The sequence below is a fragment of the Hibiscus syriacus genome, unplaced genomic scaffold (genome assembly GCF_006381635.1).
Source record: "Hibiscus syriacus cultivar Baekdansim isolate YM2019G1 unplaced genomic scaffold, ASM638163v2 tig00110429_pilon, whole genome shotgun sequence".
Lineage (NCBI taxonomy): Eukaryota > Viridiplantae > Streptophyta > Magnoliopsida > Malvales > Malvaceae > Hibiscus > Hibiscus syriacus.
In genome coordinates this window covers 9,245,084-9,262,284 of record NW_024062733.1, presented here as the reverse complement: position 1 = coordinate 9,262,284, position 17,201 = coordinate 9,245,084, and the positions used below count along the sequence as shown (strand labels likewise).

At 31.9% G+C, this 17,201-nt stretch overlaps 2 protein-coding genes across 3 annotated transcripts; both read right to left on the bottom strand.

Moving 5' to 3' along the window:
* Nucleotides 1-3,704: 3,704 nt before the first annotated feature.
* Nucleotides 3,705-17,053, bottom strand: LOC120124725 (peroxidase 27-like). 2 transcript variants are annotated; one of them, XM_039143322.1, is made up of 5 exons: nucleotides 16,809-17,053; nucleotides 16,540-16,728; nucleotides 16,292-16,457; nucleotides 15,747-16,190; nucleotides 3,705-3,716 (listed from the first exon to the last, which is right to left on the bottom strand). In XM_039143322.1, the coding sequence occupies exons 1-4, from the start codon at nucleotides 17,031-17,033 to the stop codon at nucleotides 15,784-15,786; spliced, it is 987 nt and encodes a 328-aa protein (XP_038999253.1). In that variant the 5' UTR covers nucleotides 17,034-17,053; the 3' UTR covers nucleotides 3,705-3,716; nucleotides 15,747-15,783. The 2 variants fall into 2 exon arrangements, with proteins under 2 accessions (XP_038999253.1, XP_038999252.1); XM_039143321.1 differs by lacking the exon at nucleotides 3,705-3,716 and having other exon boundaries at nucleotides 15,658-16,190.
* LOC120124728 lies at nucleotides 8,280-9,490 on the bottom strand. Its single transcript, XM_039143324.1, has 2 exons — nucleotides 9,193-9,490; nucleotides 8,280-8,756 (listed from the first exon to the last, which is right to left on the bottom strand). Exons 1-2 carry the CDS (start codon nucleotides 9,404-9,406, stop codon nucleotides 8,488-8,490), a joined length of 483 nt encoding a protein of 160 aa, XP_038999255.1. The 5' UTR covers nucleotides 9,407-9,490; the 3' UTR covers nucleotides 8,280-8,487.
* Nucleotides 17,054-17,201: the final 148 nt, after the last annotated feature.

Sequence of the window (17,201 nt, the reverse complement as noted above, 5' to 3'; positions counted from 1 at the left end):
TTTAAAACCCATGTCGGGAAAAAAAAATTAATGGCCAAATCCCAAAGTGCCCTTCTACCTAGGGATGAGCATGAACCTGAATTTGATGGATTTCTATATGATCCAATCGGGGTTTTTTTAAAAAAATTAGTTTCGGGTTGGGTCGAGTTTTTTTCAAGGTTATTTTGAGTTGGGTTGGGTTCGGATTTAGGGTGAAAAATCCCGACCAGAAAAAATTATAATTTTACCTTATATATTTAAGAATAATTGCAATAATACCCCTCAATATATTAGTTTTTTAGGGTTAACTACATGGATGATCACTTTTATTTTGTCCACTTTTGGTCATTGATTTCAAAATATATAAGATATGGTCACATTCGTTTTTATTTAATTAAGATATGGCCACTTTTGTTTTTATTTATTTAAGATGTGGTTACCAAGGGTTAACTGACGTTAACAGTTAACAGATTAAGTGATGTGATATTTTAGTATAATCAGAGATTTGGTCCCTATTATTTACATATTCTCTCAATTTAGTCATACTTTTAATAAAGTAAAATAAATTTAATCATCCAATCGAATGATATCATGTGTCACTGGTGCCATGTGTTGTGTCACGTGTCACTATTTGACTGGAGGACTAACTTTATTTTAATTTAATATATTATTTTCCACCAATTTGCTTGCTTTGGATTTGGTCCCTATTATTACATATTCTCTCAATTAGTCATACTTTTAATAAAGTAAAATAAATTTAATCATCCAATCGAATGATATCATGTGTCACTGGTGCCATGTGTTGTGTCACGTGTCACTATTTGACTGGAGGACTAACTTTATTTTAATTTAATATATTTATTTTCCACCAATTTGCTTTGCTTTGTTAAATTAAAATAAAATAAATTAAAATAACTTTAGTCTTCCAACCGAATAGTGACACACAACACGACACGTGGTATCAAAGACATGTGGCATTATTTGATTAGAGGATTAAATTTATTTTAATTTATTTAAAGTATGACTACATTGAGAGAATATGTATATAACAGGGACCAAATTTGTAATTATACCAAAATATTTAACGGCAATTAACTCGTGGTGATCACATCTTAATTAAATAAGAAAAGTGATCATATCTTATGTATTTTGAAACCAGTGATCAAAAGTAGATAAAATACAAACATAAGTGATCATCCATATAGTTAACCCTAGTTTTTTTTCCCAATTTTATCGATTGTTAAAGGAGGAAAACAAAGCAAAAGAGAAATAAGGTATAGATAGGGACCAAACGACATCGCATAACCAGCCATCCATTAGCAAACTTGCTGCGGAGTCTTTGACAAGCGACAGAGCTTATGGTAGTGAAGGCGGAGGCACTACACCATATAGCGACACTTTTTGAATAAATGTCACTAATTTTATATATTTAGCGGAAAACTCCACAAAATGACAACAGTAACAGCGTCTGCATGGACACGCCACAATAGACATGTACCTTTAGTGGCGCTTTAGACAAAAACGCCGTAATAAATCAATAAAGGGTGGCGTTTTTAAAGAGGCGCCGCTAAAAAGATGTACTTTTGTGGGTTTATGTAACAAACGCCACAAAATGAGGACGACTTAATGGCGTTTGTAAAATCAAATGCCGCAATGTTCAGTTAAAAAGTCTTAAATTTTCCCTAGCATCCAAGCCCCCGAACCCTCTGTCCATCTGAAATAAAAAAGGAGTTAAAAACATAAGATGCGTCTTGCAAAAGTAGAGCTGATCATCGTTCAGTTGACGCAAAGACAAAGGGTGATTCAATCATCAACAGGGAGCATGCAAATCTCAATCTTGTGATCGACATCCAGAGCCTTGTTAAGTTCCAAAATAAAAACAAAATACTTGGGGTTGGTAAAACTTACATGGTGGACCAATTCGTTAAGATTGCCCCTCTTTCAAATCAAATGTGTGGGCAACACCAACTTTTTGGATAACAGGCTGACTCAGCTCGTAGTTTTCTCCATTGATATACATGGTCAAAATTTGGAAATATAGGTTTAGTTTATGGTGTTATTTAAAGGAAGGGATAGTTCGACAAAAGGTGGTCGGAAAAGAAAGGGCCGATGGACGGAGGGTGATTGAAAAGGAAAGGGTGGGTGGATGGAAGGTCTGGGGAAAGGATGGATGGACAGAGGGTACGGAGTAGAGGTTTTTAAAGTTCTGTTAAAATTGATTTAACAGACCGAATCGAAATTTTTTTCGATTAATCGATCGGTTAATTTTAGGTATGGTCGTTAACGGTTAATGATTTTTTCAAACTTCGATTATCGGTTAACTTGGTTTGAAATCGGCCGTTAACCGAAATTATTAAAAAATTAATATTATATATATATATATATATTAGAGTGGTTAAACTTCAGTTTTAACTGAATTAATTGAATTAGTAAAAAAATATAAAATATTTAACATAATATATATTATTTATAAATTTCGGTTAAATTTGTTAACCAATTGATTAATCGAAATTTGTTAAGTTTGGTTAATTATTTTCGAATTTTTTTTGTTAAGTTAACGATTAAAGGAAAAATAATTCGATTAATAAAATTTTAAAAGTTGGGTTCGGTCGGTTAATCAAACCGACCGATTGAACACCCCTTGTCTAGGGGCTTTATTTAGATTTGGTCATTTGGAGTGATTTAAGGTTGATTTTAATATTAAAATAAGTCACGTAATCAAGTTGTTAATTAAAAAATGGTAGAGTAACTAAAAAACCTAATTTATAAAGTTCATTTATCAAATTAGGGTCGTTTGTTTAACTAAAAACGTTTTCTGGAAAATGTTTTCCATAAATGAATTACATTTTTGAAAAAACTTTATGGAAAACGTTTTACGATATTTGAAAAATGTTGTTTAAACCTTTTTTCCATTAGTTGATGAATTTTTTTTTTAAATTATTTATTACATATATTAAATACAATAAATAATATTATTTATCATAAAACTTAATATTGTTATTTTTAAAATATTAAAAAAAATTATGAATTATTAAAATATTATTTTTATAATTTATTAATAAAAATATTAATATTGGTGTATTTTATTGAAATAAAAATATTATAAGTTATATTAATTATTTATTAAAGTAATAGTGTTATATTATATTTTAAAATAATTAGTATTTTAAATATCTTATTAAAATATTATTAGATTATTATATTATTATTAAATATATAAATAATATTATTTATTAATAATAATTTAATAATATTATTTCTATGAAATTAATAAATAATATAAATTTTATTAACAATTTATTATATTATTAAATAAAAATATAATATCTTATATTATTATATAATGATTTATTATAATATTAAAAATATAATATATATATTAGAAATATTAATAAATATATTTTAATATTTTAATAATAATATTTGATTAAAATGATATTAAATATTTATTAATATTAAATTCATAAAATAAAATTATTTTGAGTATTTATTTTTTGAATTAAAAAGTTCGAAAAATGACTTATGGAAAATCAGAACGTAAGTCATTTTCTAGAAAACAGAAAGAAAATTCTATTGATCAGGAAAATGTTTTACGTGGACAACCAGTTTTCCTCCAACCAAATATTGGAAAATGAGTAAAACGTTTTACGTGAAACAAACGGACTCTTAATTTTTTTAAATACAATTAGTGAAATAAAATAGAGAATAAATTTAAGTTATTAAATAATAAATTTACGCTTATATAGAAACTAATTACCTATAAAAAACCTAAAGCTAAATTAGTGTTCCCTATGATCGAGAAGCATATTTTCTCTAATATTTTTTCGATAAATGTGAAAGGTTAGAAAAAAAAAGAAAGGTTATTAGGTTTAGGGTAAATTATACGGGTGACCACCAAACTATGATCATCAACCATTTTGACCACCAACGTTTAAAAGTGATCAAACAAATTACTCAACTATTTAAATGGTTCAATTAAGCCACATGCCGTTAATTTTTAACAGACGTGATGACGTGACCGTTAATAAAATTGATATAATTATATATTTAGTCCTTAATATTTACACATTCTATCAATTTAATAACTATTTTAATTCATTTAAATAAATTTAATCCTCTAATCCGAAGGTGACACATGTTATTATATGATTGGAATGTTCATTTTTATTTTTAAGTCTTACATCAACTATAATTTAAAAAATTAACCTTCCAATCATATAGTGACACATGTCACCTTCCGATTGGAGAGTTAAATTTATTTAAATGAATTAAAATAGTCACTAAATTAATAAAATGAATATTGATGTAACCAGCTGAAGATAAAACAAACAACGAGAAGAAGAGAAAACGATTAAGAAAGGTAAAGGAAATGTTGGCCAAAGATGATTGAGGCCTTCCCAATAATGGTTTTAATATAACCTGACATGTGTCACAATCTAATTATAGAATGACACATGTCACAATCTAATTAGATGATTAAATTTATTTTATTTAATTAAAATTAGGATTAAATTAACATTTTATGCAAGTAACAAGGACCAAATGTATAATTATTCTGAAATATTTAACTAACACATCATTATCTCCGTTAAATTTTAACAGAAGGTTGCTTGATTGAACTATTTAAATAGTTGGGTGGTCTGTTTGATCAAATTAAAACATTGGTGGTCAAAATAATTTTTGATCATAATTAAGTGGTTATCTGTATAGTTTATCCTTTATTTTAATTTATTTTTAATTTAATATATTTTTTCTTACTAGGACGTGTCGTCTTATGGAGAAAAGAAAATTTTGGGCACTTAAATGATGGAATTGAACTTGGGGTTCTTAGGTTGAAAAAGTAAGACTCAATTATTAAACCAAATTTAAATTCTTAATATTTTATATATCTTAACATAAATTTACATATTAAATTAATTAAACATTTTAACATAAAAATATTTTTTATCTTAACTTATTAAATATATTTTTATTCTTTTTGTATCCAAAAAAATATTTTATTCTTATTTTATTTTAAAAATATATATTTTAATCTTATCTTAAATTAAAAAATATAATTTATTCTTATTTTAACTTAAATATTTATATTTTATTTTGATAATATTTTAAATTTAAGATAAAAATATAATATTTTTTGTAGTTAAGATTAAAATATATTTTTGTAGTTAAAATAAAAATATATTTTAAGTTTAGACAATAATAAAAGATATGATTTAACTTAAGAATAAGAATTAAATATATTTAATAATTTAAGGTAAAAGTAGAATATATTTAATAATTTAAATTAAGAATACAATTTATGTAATAATTTAAGATAAAAATAAAATGTATTTTTAAGTTAAGATAAAAACTAAAATATATTTTTAAGTTAAAATAAGAATAAAATATATTTTTTAGATTAAGACAAGAATAAAATATATTTAATGTTGTCACATTAAGTATTATTTTAGTGACCAAATGTTCGACACTATTATCAATAAAATTTGTGATGAATTTGTTTGACACTAAAAATTTATTTTGTGACCATCAATGTTGCCACACTAAATATTGTTTTAGTGACATGTTTGACACTTAAAATATGTTTTGTGACCATACATATTATCACACTAATTAACTTTTTAGCAATCAAATGTTTGACACTTAAAATATGTCTTGATGATTGAAAGGAAGATTTCAAACCTTAAACGCAATGAGTTATGTTTAAAGAGACATACCCTGAAGAACATAGAGGTCTAATCCACAGAAGAAACATTGCTTTAAAGTGAAGACCATCAGATGTATAAGAAAAACAAGGATTTTTGTGTCTGAAGAAAGGAATCAATCGATTAAAGTGACTTGCACACAGTAGATTGGGGCAAAGTCAATATTAAGCCCTTACCGAGGAGTAGTGAAGCAACTCGATCTGAAGCCTTCACCACAGAGTAGTGAAGCAAATCAATCTGAAGCCTTTACCAAAGAGTAGTGAAGCAATCCATTTTAAGGCTTCTTAGAAGAGTATTGGAGCACACCATCAGATCATTAGAAGTGGAAGAAAATTGAAGATTCTCGGATACGAAGAAGATGACAAATTGATTTAAAGGAAATACGTGCGAGGAGTCATTAACTGATTCAAGGTCCCAAGAAGGGAGAGGTTCAAATGGCAGTCAAGTCAAGGAAGACTCTCGCATTTAGTTGCGGCGAGACAGGCTCTCACAAGAGAAATGAAATCAAAAAGATTCGCTTAAATTCTAATTTTTTGAGTATAATGTTTTTCAAATCTTCAAGCATACACTAATGAGTTGTATCGTTTGATTTTCAGGTTTGACTTTCGAAGCAAACCAACTTAAGCCTTCACGAAAGAGTAGTGAAGCAAGTGAAGATTGTTCGAGTTCCATACTCCTTAAAGAAAGAAGGATCGAACCGGTTTTCAGAAGATTTTCGAGTTCCATACTCCCAAGAGAAAGAGGGAGTGAAACCGTTTGAAGAAGATGTTCGAGTTCTATACTCCTTAAAGAAAGAATGAGTGAACCTGTAAGAAGAAGATTTTTGAGTTCCATACTCCCTAGAGAAAGAGGGAGTGAACCTGTAAGGATAAGATTTTCGAGTTTTATACTCCCTAGATAATGAGGGAGCGAACTCGTTGGAAGTTATTCGAGTTCCATACTCCCTAAAGAAAGATGAAGCGAACCCGTTTGAAGATTGTTTGAGTTCCATACTCCCTGAAGAAAGAGGGAGCGTACCCGTTTGAAGAAGATGTTCGAGTTCCATACTCCCTGAAGAAAGAGGGAGCGAACCCGTAAGAAGAAGATGTTCAAGTTCCATACTCCCTAGAGAAAGTGGGAGCAAACCCGTTTGAAGATGTTCGAGTTCCATACTCCTTAAAGAAAGAAGGAGCGAACCCGTTTTCAGAAGATTTTTTAGTTCCATACTCCCTAGAGAAAGAGGGAGTGAACACATTTGAAGAAGATGTCCAAGTTTCATACTCCTTAAAGAAAGAATGAGCGAACCCGTAAGAAGAAGATTTTCGAGTTCCATACTCCCTAGAGAAAGAGGGAGCGAACCCGTAAGAAGAAGATTTTCGAGTTCTATACTCCCTAGAAAAGTAGGGAGCGAACTCGTTGGAAGTTGTTCGAGTTTCATACTCCCTAAAGAAAGAGGGAGCGAACCCGTTTGAAGATGTTCGAGTTCCATACTCTCTAAAGAAAGAGGGAACGAACTCGTTCGAAGATGTTCGAGTTCCATACTCCTTAGATAAAGAGGGAGCAAACTCATAAGAAGAAGATGTTCGAGTTCTATACTCCCTAGAGAAAGAGGTAGCGAACCTGTTTAAAGAAGATGTCTGAGTTCTATACTCCCTGAAGAAAGAGGGGGCGAACCCGTAAGAAGAAGATGTTCGAGTTTCATACTCCCTAAAGAAAGAAGGAGCGAACATGTTTGTAGAAGATTGTTCGAGTTCCATACTCCCTAGAGAAAGAGGGAGCGAACCCGTAAGAAGAAGATATTCGAGTTCCATACTCCCTAGAGCAAGAGGGAGCAAACCCGTTTAAAGAAGATGTTCGAGTTCTATACTCCTTAGAGAAAGAGGGAGCGAACCCGTAAGAAAAAGATGTTTGAGTTCTATACTACCTAAAAGAAAGAGGGAGCAAACCCATTTGTTGAAAGTTGTTCGAGTTTTATACTCTCTGAAGAAATATGGAGCAGACGCGATTGATGAAATAGGGGGCAGACACGATTGTTGAAGATCGTTCGAGTCTCATACTCTCTGATGAAATAGGGAGCATACACGTTTGCAGAAGATTATTCGAGTTCTATACTCCCTAAAGAAAGAGGGAGCGAACCCGTTCGCAGAAGATGTTCGAGTTCCATACTCCCCAAAGAAAGAGGGAGCGAACCCATTGTTAGAAGATTTCTCGAGTCCGATATCCCCTGTAGAAATAGTAGAACAGACCCCTTATCAAATTTTAAAGCACATATATGGAATTGGACTAAAACGTGTTATCTTGTTTATCTTTGTCCTATTCTTGTTAACACAAAAATGAGCAAAAAAGGACAGCTGTAGACACCCGTTTTTGTTTGGGATTCTCGTTCGATTCTTTACTCCAGTTTATTTATATGTTACTATATAATTATTATTACCAGGTTTTGCATGTGTTTATTTATTTATGTTATTATTAGTGTATTAATTGTGTTTAATTGCATAATGGTTGTCTATTTGTCTATGTAGTCGTGCATGTGATCATATATATATATATATATATATATATAGAAATATGGTAATTGGATTCACTAATTAAATGCTTTGTCTTTACAGGCCAAAGTACACCAAGCCCAAATAAAGCCCCAAATTACAAACAACATCCCGGTCGAGACCCATTACAAGAGACCCATGTGCAGCCCACAACCAGCAGCAATAGAGCACCCCGTGTGAAGCAAATGATCAGTTCCTAATCACCTACACCCGACAGCACTCTGACCGAGCACCTTGGGGCTGTCCCACGCAATACCCAAGCATCAGACCGAGCAGCTAGGTTACCCATCCCGCGTGCCCTGCTCCAACAAACAAAGCCTGACAGTAATTACATCCCACGTGGATCGCTCTAACCGAGCAGCACTCTCGACAACGCCTGGTTTTAGCAGCTGTTTCCCATATGAAGCACAACATCCAACAGCACTCATGCCTCCCGAGATGTCCTGTTGCCCACACCCGAGCACCCCACGTGAAGCCATCGGGGCTGTTACCCATGCGCTGCCAACAACACATGCTTCCCTTGTGGTTGTCGCCCATATCCTGCATTTCACTAGCAACCATACGGAAATCAAGGGAGAGAACCGAGACAATGGAGAGCATATTCAACACAAACAAAAAGGGAGCAGATTCAACAGACAACGGGGAAGGAACCCGTTCAAGGAAGAGGAGAAAAAATAGAGAAAAACGGGAAATCAACCAAGGAGTTCATCATCAACCATTCGAGCATTAAGGTTCAAAAAAAAGCAAAAAAGGGAAATCCATTGTAGAACACAAAAACCATATTCGTGAGTCAAACAATGTAACAGTGGGTTATACCCATTTTTCTTCTAAGATCAAGTAATACAAGCAAGATATCATTCCTCATTTTCTTTCGATTAACAACCCAATAGCACAAAACAAATCTTTTTCAATATAACAAATCATATTTATTTTTTAGCAAGATTTTGAAACTAAAAGAGTAAATAGGTTAAGGAATTTTGGGTTACCTCGTTCATGGGTATCAACACTGAAGTCTTCTTCGGAGGAGGCCATTGGCAGTGTCGATAGAGGGTAAATGACCAGCAATGGTAGTTGGGATTTGATGTCCTTGGTGGTTGTTGATGATGGCCAGATTGTGGGTTGAGCCTTGTATTTGCCGTGTGGTGGTCGGCTGAAGTTGTGGGACCAATGGTAACCTATCGGCGGCATTGAATCGAGCATGTGTGGTTCTCGTACGAAGAAGAGATGGGGGAAAGTTGAGAGGAATGGCGCAATGGAGAACGGCTGTGAGGAGGTAAGTTGAGGTAAAATGGGGCTAGGGTTCAAATTTGATACCCACAATTTTATATATTTTCTTATTGAAACGGTGTCGTTTAGATGGTCTAGGGTTGTTCGGTTGTGAACGGGTTAACCAGTCTTTGGGTCATCCATGATTTGCTTATAGTTCATTTTAGTCCTCGATTCGAGTCTTTTACATTTTTATTTCTGTCTTTATACTTTTTTCTCATTTAATTTTCGTCCTAATATTTATTTATTTAATTATTGTTGTTTTAGACATTTAACCTCCAGGCTTCTGCATGTTACATTATGGTCTTGAGTGCATTTTGGGTTTATCATAGTTTTAGTCCATTCTATTAACCTTAGTTTCATTGTTTCTTTTGGTGTAATATTAATGTCCATTTCAATTGTTATTGTGTTTGTATTTAAAATAGTAAAGTTTGATTTAATATAATTTAGTCCTTATTTTGATAAGTACACTTATTTTCTAAAATTAGTAGTTTGATGTGCTTTGTTTCTATTGTTGTATTTAAGTCAAGTTTGTGCATTATATGTCAATATGCATCTAGTTTGTACTGTATAGTATAAAAATATGTATATAATTTTAGGTTGTACATGTCATTTTACATGAGAATCTTTAATATTTGCTTTGCTAATTGGACGATCGTTTTAATTAATTTTTGTATGATATCCTCATTTGCATAACTTGGCATTATTGCATAATTTGATTAAGAGTAATATCCTTTTAATTTAAAATTGTTTTAAGTGGGTTGTCTTAACTGATTAGATATCCGCATTTGACGATTTTAAACTAGAAGTGTATCCCATTAGTGACGCCTAAAAATTGATCAATTATTTAAAATTTGGGAATGGAAGAAAAAGAAACATTCGACTATTTAAATTTATCGAGAAAATGTAGTTAGAACTTATCTAAGATCTTGTCTCGATATTTATAAATAATCGAATATTCTTTATCTTTCTAAAAGGTTTGGTAATTTTAATTTAATCTATTTTGGTGCTTCTGAATGTTGTAAAATTCTTGTGTTGTTCTGTCGGGGATCATAAACCAAATTAAAATCGAATTTGTAAATTTCATTGCAAAGACATTAATTAATCGACGTGGTATCGATTTAGGGCGTTGTGGGGGTGCTAATCCTTCCCCACGCGTAACCGACTCCCGAACTCATTTTCTGGTAACGCAGACTTAAATTTGTTGTTTTAATTAAAAATTAATGTTTATTTAAAATGACAAAATATTTTTGGGTGTCCAATCACACCCTAATCAAAGATTGGTGGCGACTCTTCGAACCTGTGTTTTTATTGTGAATGAATTTCTAAATTTTCGAAACAAGAGGTTTTCTAAAATTACATTGTTTTTAATTTAAAAAATACACATAAAGAGAAATAATTTAAAATTGATGCGGTTTTCAAAATCTCACCCCACCTTAAAAATCATTTCGACAACAATATTTTTGAGATTTTGAAGAACAAACCACTGAGATGAGAATCAGATGTTCCGTTGAAGAACTACCTGCAGTGCTCCAACTAATAAAATTAATATATGACAGAAATCAGAGCAAAATATCATCACAGGTTACAATGAGAAAATCGTACCACGTTTTTTTTTGTAATTTCAGAAAGTGTTTCGACCTCACTTTTTGCATGTTTTCTTGCAGCCTCCGTTTATGCTAGAACGAGACTTTTTGTTTGAGAACTAGATGTTCTTCCTCCAACACCTATCCCACGTGAGTAATCTGATGTTGTTCCCAAAACAAGTGCAAAATGTTCCACTAGAGGTATAGGTGCTGTAAAATATTCTCTTCATTTTTCTCACCTGTAGGAATGATATTTGATGTTCTTGGACTATTGTTGTTATGTGATTTCTCAATTTCATTAGATCGTTGATTGAAGAAATTCTCTTGTTGATTTCCAGCATCACCGTCCTCTTGTTTACCAATAGGATTGGTTAAATATATACGTCGTAAAATATTAACCATTTTAGAACCGCAAAATAACATATTAATTAATAAAAAGAATTAGTTCAACAAAATAAGTAATTGAAATACATTAAAAGCTTGAATAAATGAAAGAAAAACGATAGTATATTAAAATAATAAAGAACAAATGAAATGGGAAAACTAATACATTAGATGTAGCATTAATGAATAAAGAAAGAATCAGGAGACTATCATCCAACCATTTATAATATATTATAAGATAATATGATCCTAATGATATTAATTTATAATTAAAATATTGATTAGTATTCATCATAACAACAATTCATTATCTTAATAACAATTTATAATTTTATCCTAGTTTTCATTAAAAAAAATTTAATTATAATTTATTTAAAATATTTACCTTCACGACTCATGTTAATTGATAACTTTTTAAGTAAAATATTTGTTTTTAAAATTAATTTATCAAGCTACTAAACAACTGAGAAATATGACAATTCATTATCTTATCAATAACTAATAATTTTATAATATTTTTAGATATTGTTCTCTTAAATATAATTTATTTAAAAAATATTTAAGGTTTAAGTTTATCACTTATTTATTGTAAATATTATTTTATCTTATTTTTTAAAAATAATAAAATTAAGATATTTATATATATTAATATTTAAGTTTATCAATTTATAGTTGAGATCATGATTGAGATTTATCCTAATAATAATTCATTATCTTAACAATAATTCTTATTTCTATAATATTTAAAAATTAATTTGATATCAATTAAAGGATTTTACTAGTGGCAAAATGATAGTTACAAGTAGATCCATCACAATTATAAAGCTACAATGACTATACATTAACACTGTCACAATTATATTTGTCGTGATCGTCTTTCAATTGGACCCGAAATTAGGCTTCAACTTAAAATAATTGAGTTAAAGTCGCCACCGATCATTTTAAAAATATTTAGGTGGATCGGACACCATCTTACCTGATCTGCTTTTTACCAGAAATGTGTTGGGTTTGGGAGTCGGTTACAATCAAGGAAGGATTAGCACCCTTGTACTGCCCTTTCAGTAGCAATTAATTTGTCGGTTGTCTAAATTACGAAAAATTTAAATTTAAATTGAAATTTAAAAAGTTCGATTCAAATCATTTACCTTTAATTGGTTGAAAAGTATCCCTAAAATCAAAAAATATTATTAGATTGTAAAATAAAAATAAATATGAACGAAGAAAAAATTAGCATAATAATAATAAAATAAATAAAATAGATAAAAATTAAATAAAAGTTAGTAAAAAATAAAAAAAATAATAAAAAAGACCAAAATGAATGATATTGAAAGTTGGCATGACTATAGCATGAATTAACCCTTAGAAAATTCAAAACACGTCAACATACACAAAGGGTTATTAATTCATGGGCCCACAATAGGATATCTCAATTCAACTTACAGCTTGCAGTTATTCCCCCATCACATCAAGGCTTATGGAGTTTGAAGCTATAAAACTCTTGGGACATAGTTTTTGTATCGACTTTTGTGGCTTAGGTGTCCATATGTCATTAAAAATAGATGCGGAAATGGCATTCCAAAATAAGCTCCATCATCTTGCCTTGGTATTTGGATCGAGGATAATAAATATCTTCGCATTTTGGACGGTATATTTCCACGGTACTTGAACGAGGGATATCTGACTTTCTTCATAAAATCCAGGTTCTTGGTCTGAGGTAGACATGGAATATTTCCCCATCCAGCACAATGAGGAATCTTGACTCGTGTTTCTTTATACGGCACAAAGAGAACATACCACTTTGCTCATCATTCTGCTTCCTCATCTCATCATCCATGAACGCACAAAAGACAAAACTGAAACAAAGCAATTGTAATTTTAATTTTGTGTTAAAAAAATAGGGATATAAAACACAAGTAAAGGGGGGACGATTCTTCTCTGAGAAATAAAGCATTTTGTAACAACTCTCTTTTTCCCCTCCACTACAACAGCTCCACTCTTTCATTCCATCAGGAAATATAGGACTCGAATCGTGGAAAGAGCAGGAACCCCGGGATTATCGTCTTCCGTGAACGTAGCGTTGCAGTCGATTTGCTGGCACCGTCGCTTAACCGTTTGGTCCGCCATTAATAGCGCTTTTGAAAAATGTTGTCGTCTTGCCGATTAATTTTCCTTGTGATTTCACCCCTTCTGCGTTTGCACATTCCTTTTCAACCCATCCATGGCAGATTTGAATTGCAGGAGATGAGAGAGATCAAGTTCCCCAACTGGTGACTGACACCGGTTGTCGTTGGTTTGCTTTCTCCATTTGGTGAAGCTCTTCACCACGTTTTTTAGATTCTAATTGGCCCATCACCTGAGTAAGCTCCATGTTGAGTTGATGGACATTAGACTCATGGTGAGCCTGGACGATCCGGCGAGAAGATAACAACGGCGAGCTCAACACCACAAAGGGTGATAATTTCACTGGCCTTATTGAACAAACCAGTTCGCCGCTTTGAAAAGGTGACTTGAAGATTGCTTTTGTTTGTCATCTTAATCATTTGGCGCCCTCAGTTTCTTCTCTCCATGTTAAAACCCGTAGAAAACAAGAAAAACCACTCTCCCCCTTTCAAGTTTTTTTGTTCTGCTTTTTTAAGGGAGAAATGAATGGCAGAAACAAAGAGAGAGAGAGATTGATCGTAAAGGGGGAAGAATCAAAAAGGTAGTGGAGTGGTGGGTGATTAGAGGTGGGATAGTGGTGTAATACGTGGAGTTTAGTGGTTTAGTAGATTATGTTTTTTATTTTTAGGGGTTGTATGTGGGTATTGCAAAATAAAATAATAATAAATATTTTTTTTAAACCCGGATAAAAATAGGTATATATAATATTATTATAAAATGATAAATTTACTAATAATAAAATGTTATTATCACAATTATAAATAATAATAATAACTATTTAATATATTGTAACTAGCACATCGTTTTTTCTTGTGGAAAAATTGTTGCCAATTCGAACATTTCTTGTAGTGTCTATAAGTTTCATCTGCAAGGAGCGGTTTTTACCGAGACCCCGACTCTTATCAAAAGAAATAATCGAATTAAATTTTGGATGACAAAATCAAATTATCAAAATATATCACATATATTGTATAAGAAGAATTTAGAATCATTTTAATTTTTTATGGTAATAATTTATAATTACAACACGTAACATACATAAATAGTTAATACTTCGACCTCGAAAATTACATATCAATTTTGAGTATTGAATATTAATACAATTAATTCGTTAATTTTTTCAAAAATAACTTTTAGTTGATATTTAATTTTTTCATAATATATTTTGGCCGTTGTTTTAGTTTATATATTTTTTTAGAATTGGGTTTGACATCACCACAACTAATTAAGATGACACTTATTTGTTTTCATACCCATATTTTCTATTTTGGACACTCGAATTGAATTTTGATACATGATTTGCGTCGTGAATAGTTTGTTCACTTCGCTCGATTCTAATTTATGTTTTGTCGGTGGTCCTTCAATAGTTTTATCCTATTTTGTGGTTCGTTTACTGGTGCAATCAGATTTATTTGTATCTATCTTTGTTCATATTCTTTGGTTAGGTTTTTAACATTTTCCTTGTATGGTCCTTGTGTGATTTTAAGTGAATATTTTTTTAATACTTATAGGACAATATCTTAATTATGTGATTAATTTACATTCATGTTCATAAACATCCATTATAATGTTAGTAATTGTATTTGTTGTAATTAAAAGGAATTCCAGACTCGTTTGGTTGTTCGATTGTAGTCATATATTAATATTTCATGTTATGTTTGATGGTGTAAAATTAATGTAATATAAATTTAAACTTTAAAATAATATTATTAATTATAAAAATAATCAAAATTACTTAAAAATTATGAACGAACAAGAAAACTTAAAACCAAATAACCGTATGTATAATGTTGGTTGAAGGAACTATTCAATAATATGATAAATTAAATAACATCACACTAAAATTGTGTATTACAGAAGAAAAGGATGGAGTGTATCACAAATAATCAACTATTCAAATAAGTATTAGTTTTATTTATTTATTGCCAAAATACTATGAACTGATTATGATAAATCAAGGCCAAGAGCATTATTCAGTTGGAAAATTATACATATAATGATATAAATACGTACATTTACAAATAAATCACAGCACAAACAATAACATGGTGGGAAATTTATTGCCATCTGAATTTTCTTTCCGGCCAAACACTCAAAAGCTTAATAATTCAAAGGAGGCCACAAAACAAACAAATGATCTTCACTGATAAATTAAAAAAAGGGTTTTCAAATTTTCAATCATCAATTCACAAAAGCACAATGTTTCCTGATTTCACCTTGGTTCCCGGTGAGCACACCAGCTCGACCCATCTTCACCATTGACTCAGCGAAATCTTTGGCAAAGGTGGATCCATGGGTGGTAGCTTGACGGAAAACATAAGCTTTGGTTTCCGGGTCATCGAGCAGGGCTGCATCGGATTGGAAAAGCCCTCTTCTTTTAGCCACCAGCGTGAAGTAAGCTTCGTCGAAGGTTTTAAAGCTTCCAGGGTCCATTTCCACCAGCGTTCTGGTGTCCCCTGGCTTGCATTTTTGCCTCAGTTTGACAATGTAATTCGGATCCAATGTCGGGTCGGTGTCGCCTCTGCCGGTGAAGTTGTAGAGCCGATTGGTGAATCCGTTGCAGTGAGATGTTCCGATGGTGTGTCCCCCTGTATGGATTCACGACCGAGTTAAAGTACAAAGAGTAAATAATATTTGAGCCCAATATCGAAATGGTACGAAAACCAGGGGACAACATATGAAAATGTACCCGACAGAACAGCTAGGTCTTTCATGTTTAGACCCTTAGCAGCAAACATTTGTCTTAGTGTTGTTATGTTGGCGAAAGGAGCAGGCAACTCTGCAAAGACCTGATTCATGATTGAAACTCTTCCATCTCTTCGTCCCAGAGGAACTTCCCAAAAGGGTCCATGGATCTTTAGAAAATGAAATTAAACAAGCATTAATTTTGTTTCTGATACAATTTGGAAGAGAAACAATGAGAGGTATAGTTTCTACCATCGAAACCGAATCTCGAGCTACTAAGGCGACGATATCGGCACAGGAGACCACACCGGGGCATGCTGATTCGACTTCGGCTTTAATCGAATCAATCACATTATATCCTCGTAAACTCAGGTTGGGGACTGCAGCTTTCTCAGCTAAGTTATTCTTTGTGGAATTTAGAAGCACTGAACCATCACACCCCTGAAAATCATCATCAACTTATTGAATACTCGTATGCTCAATCGATACATGAGAAAGTTACGAGCATTTTAACAACTTACTCGAACGAAACAATCATGGAAATGTATCCGGAGCAACGGAGCAGCGAGCGTCGGTGCTCGAGAAATGACTCGATAAGTCGCTCTCTGGATAATCGACTCGGCATTTGGGCAGGTCTTGTGGTAATACCCGAGTTTCAAACCCTGTGCATTGCTAAGGTTGGAGACCATAATTAGAAGAACGAGGTGAAGTAGGAGAAATGAGAGAAGCTCTTGGCAGGTAGCCATTTTTGCTTCAACGAGTTTGATTGGCCTGAGCAAATTGATAAACAAAAAGCAACAATGGCTTGTATTTATGGATAAGCTTGACGATCATTTCCTCTTGAACGTGTTAAGTTGCAAACTGTCACAAGTATTAGATTATTATTGATTTGATAAGGTCAATATTCCTAACAG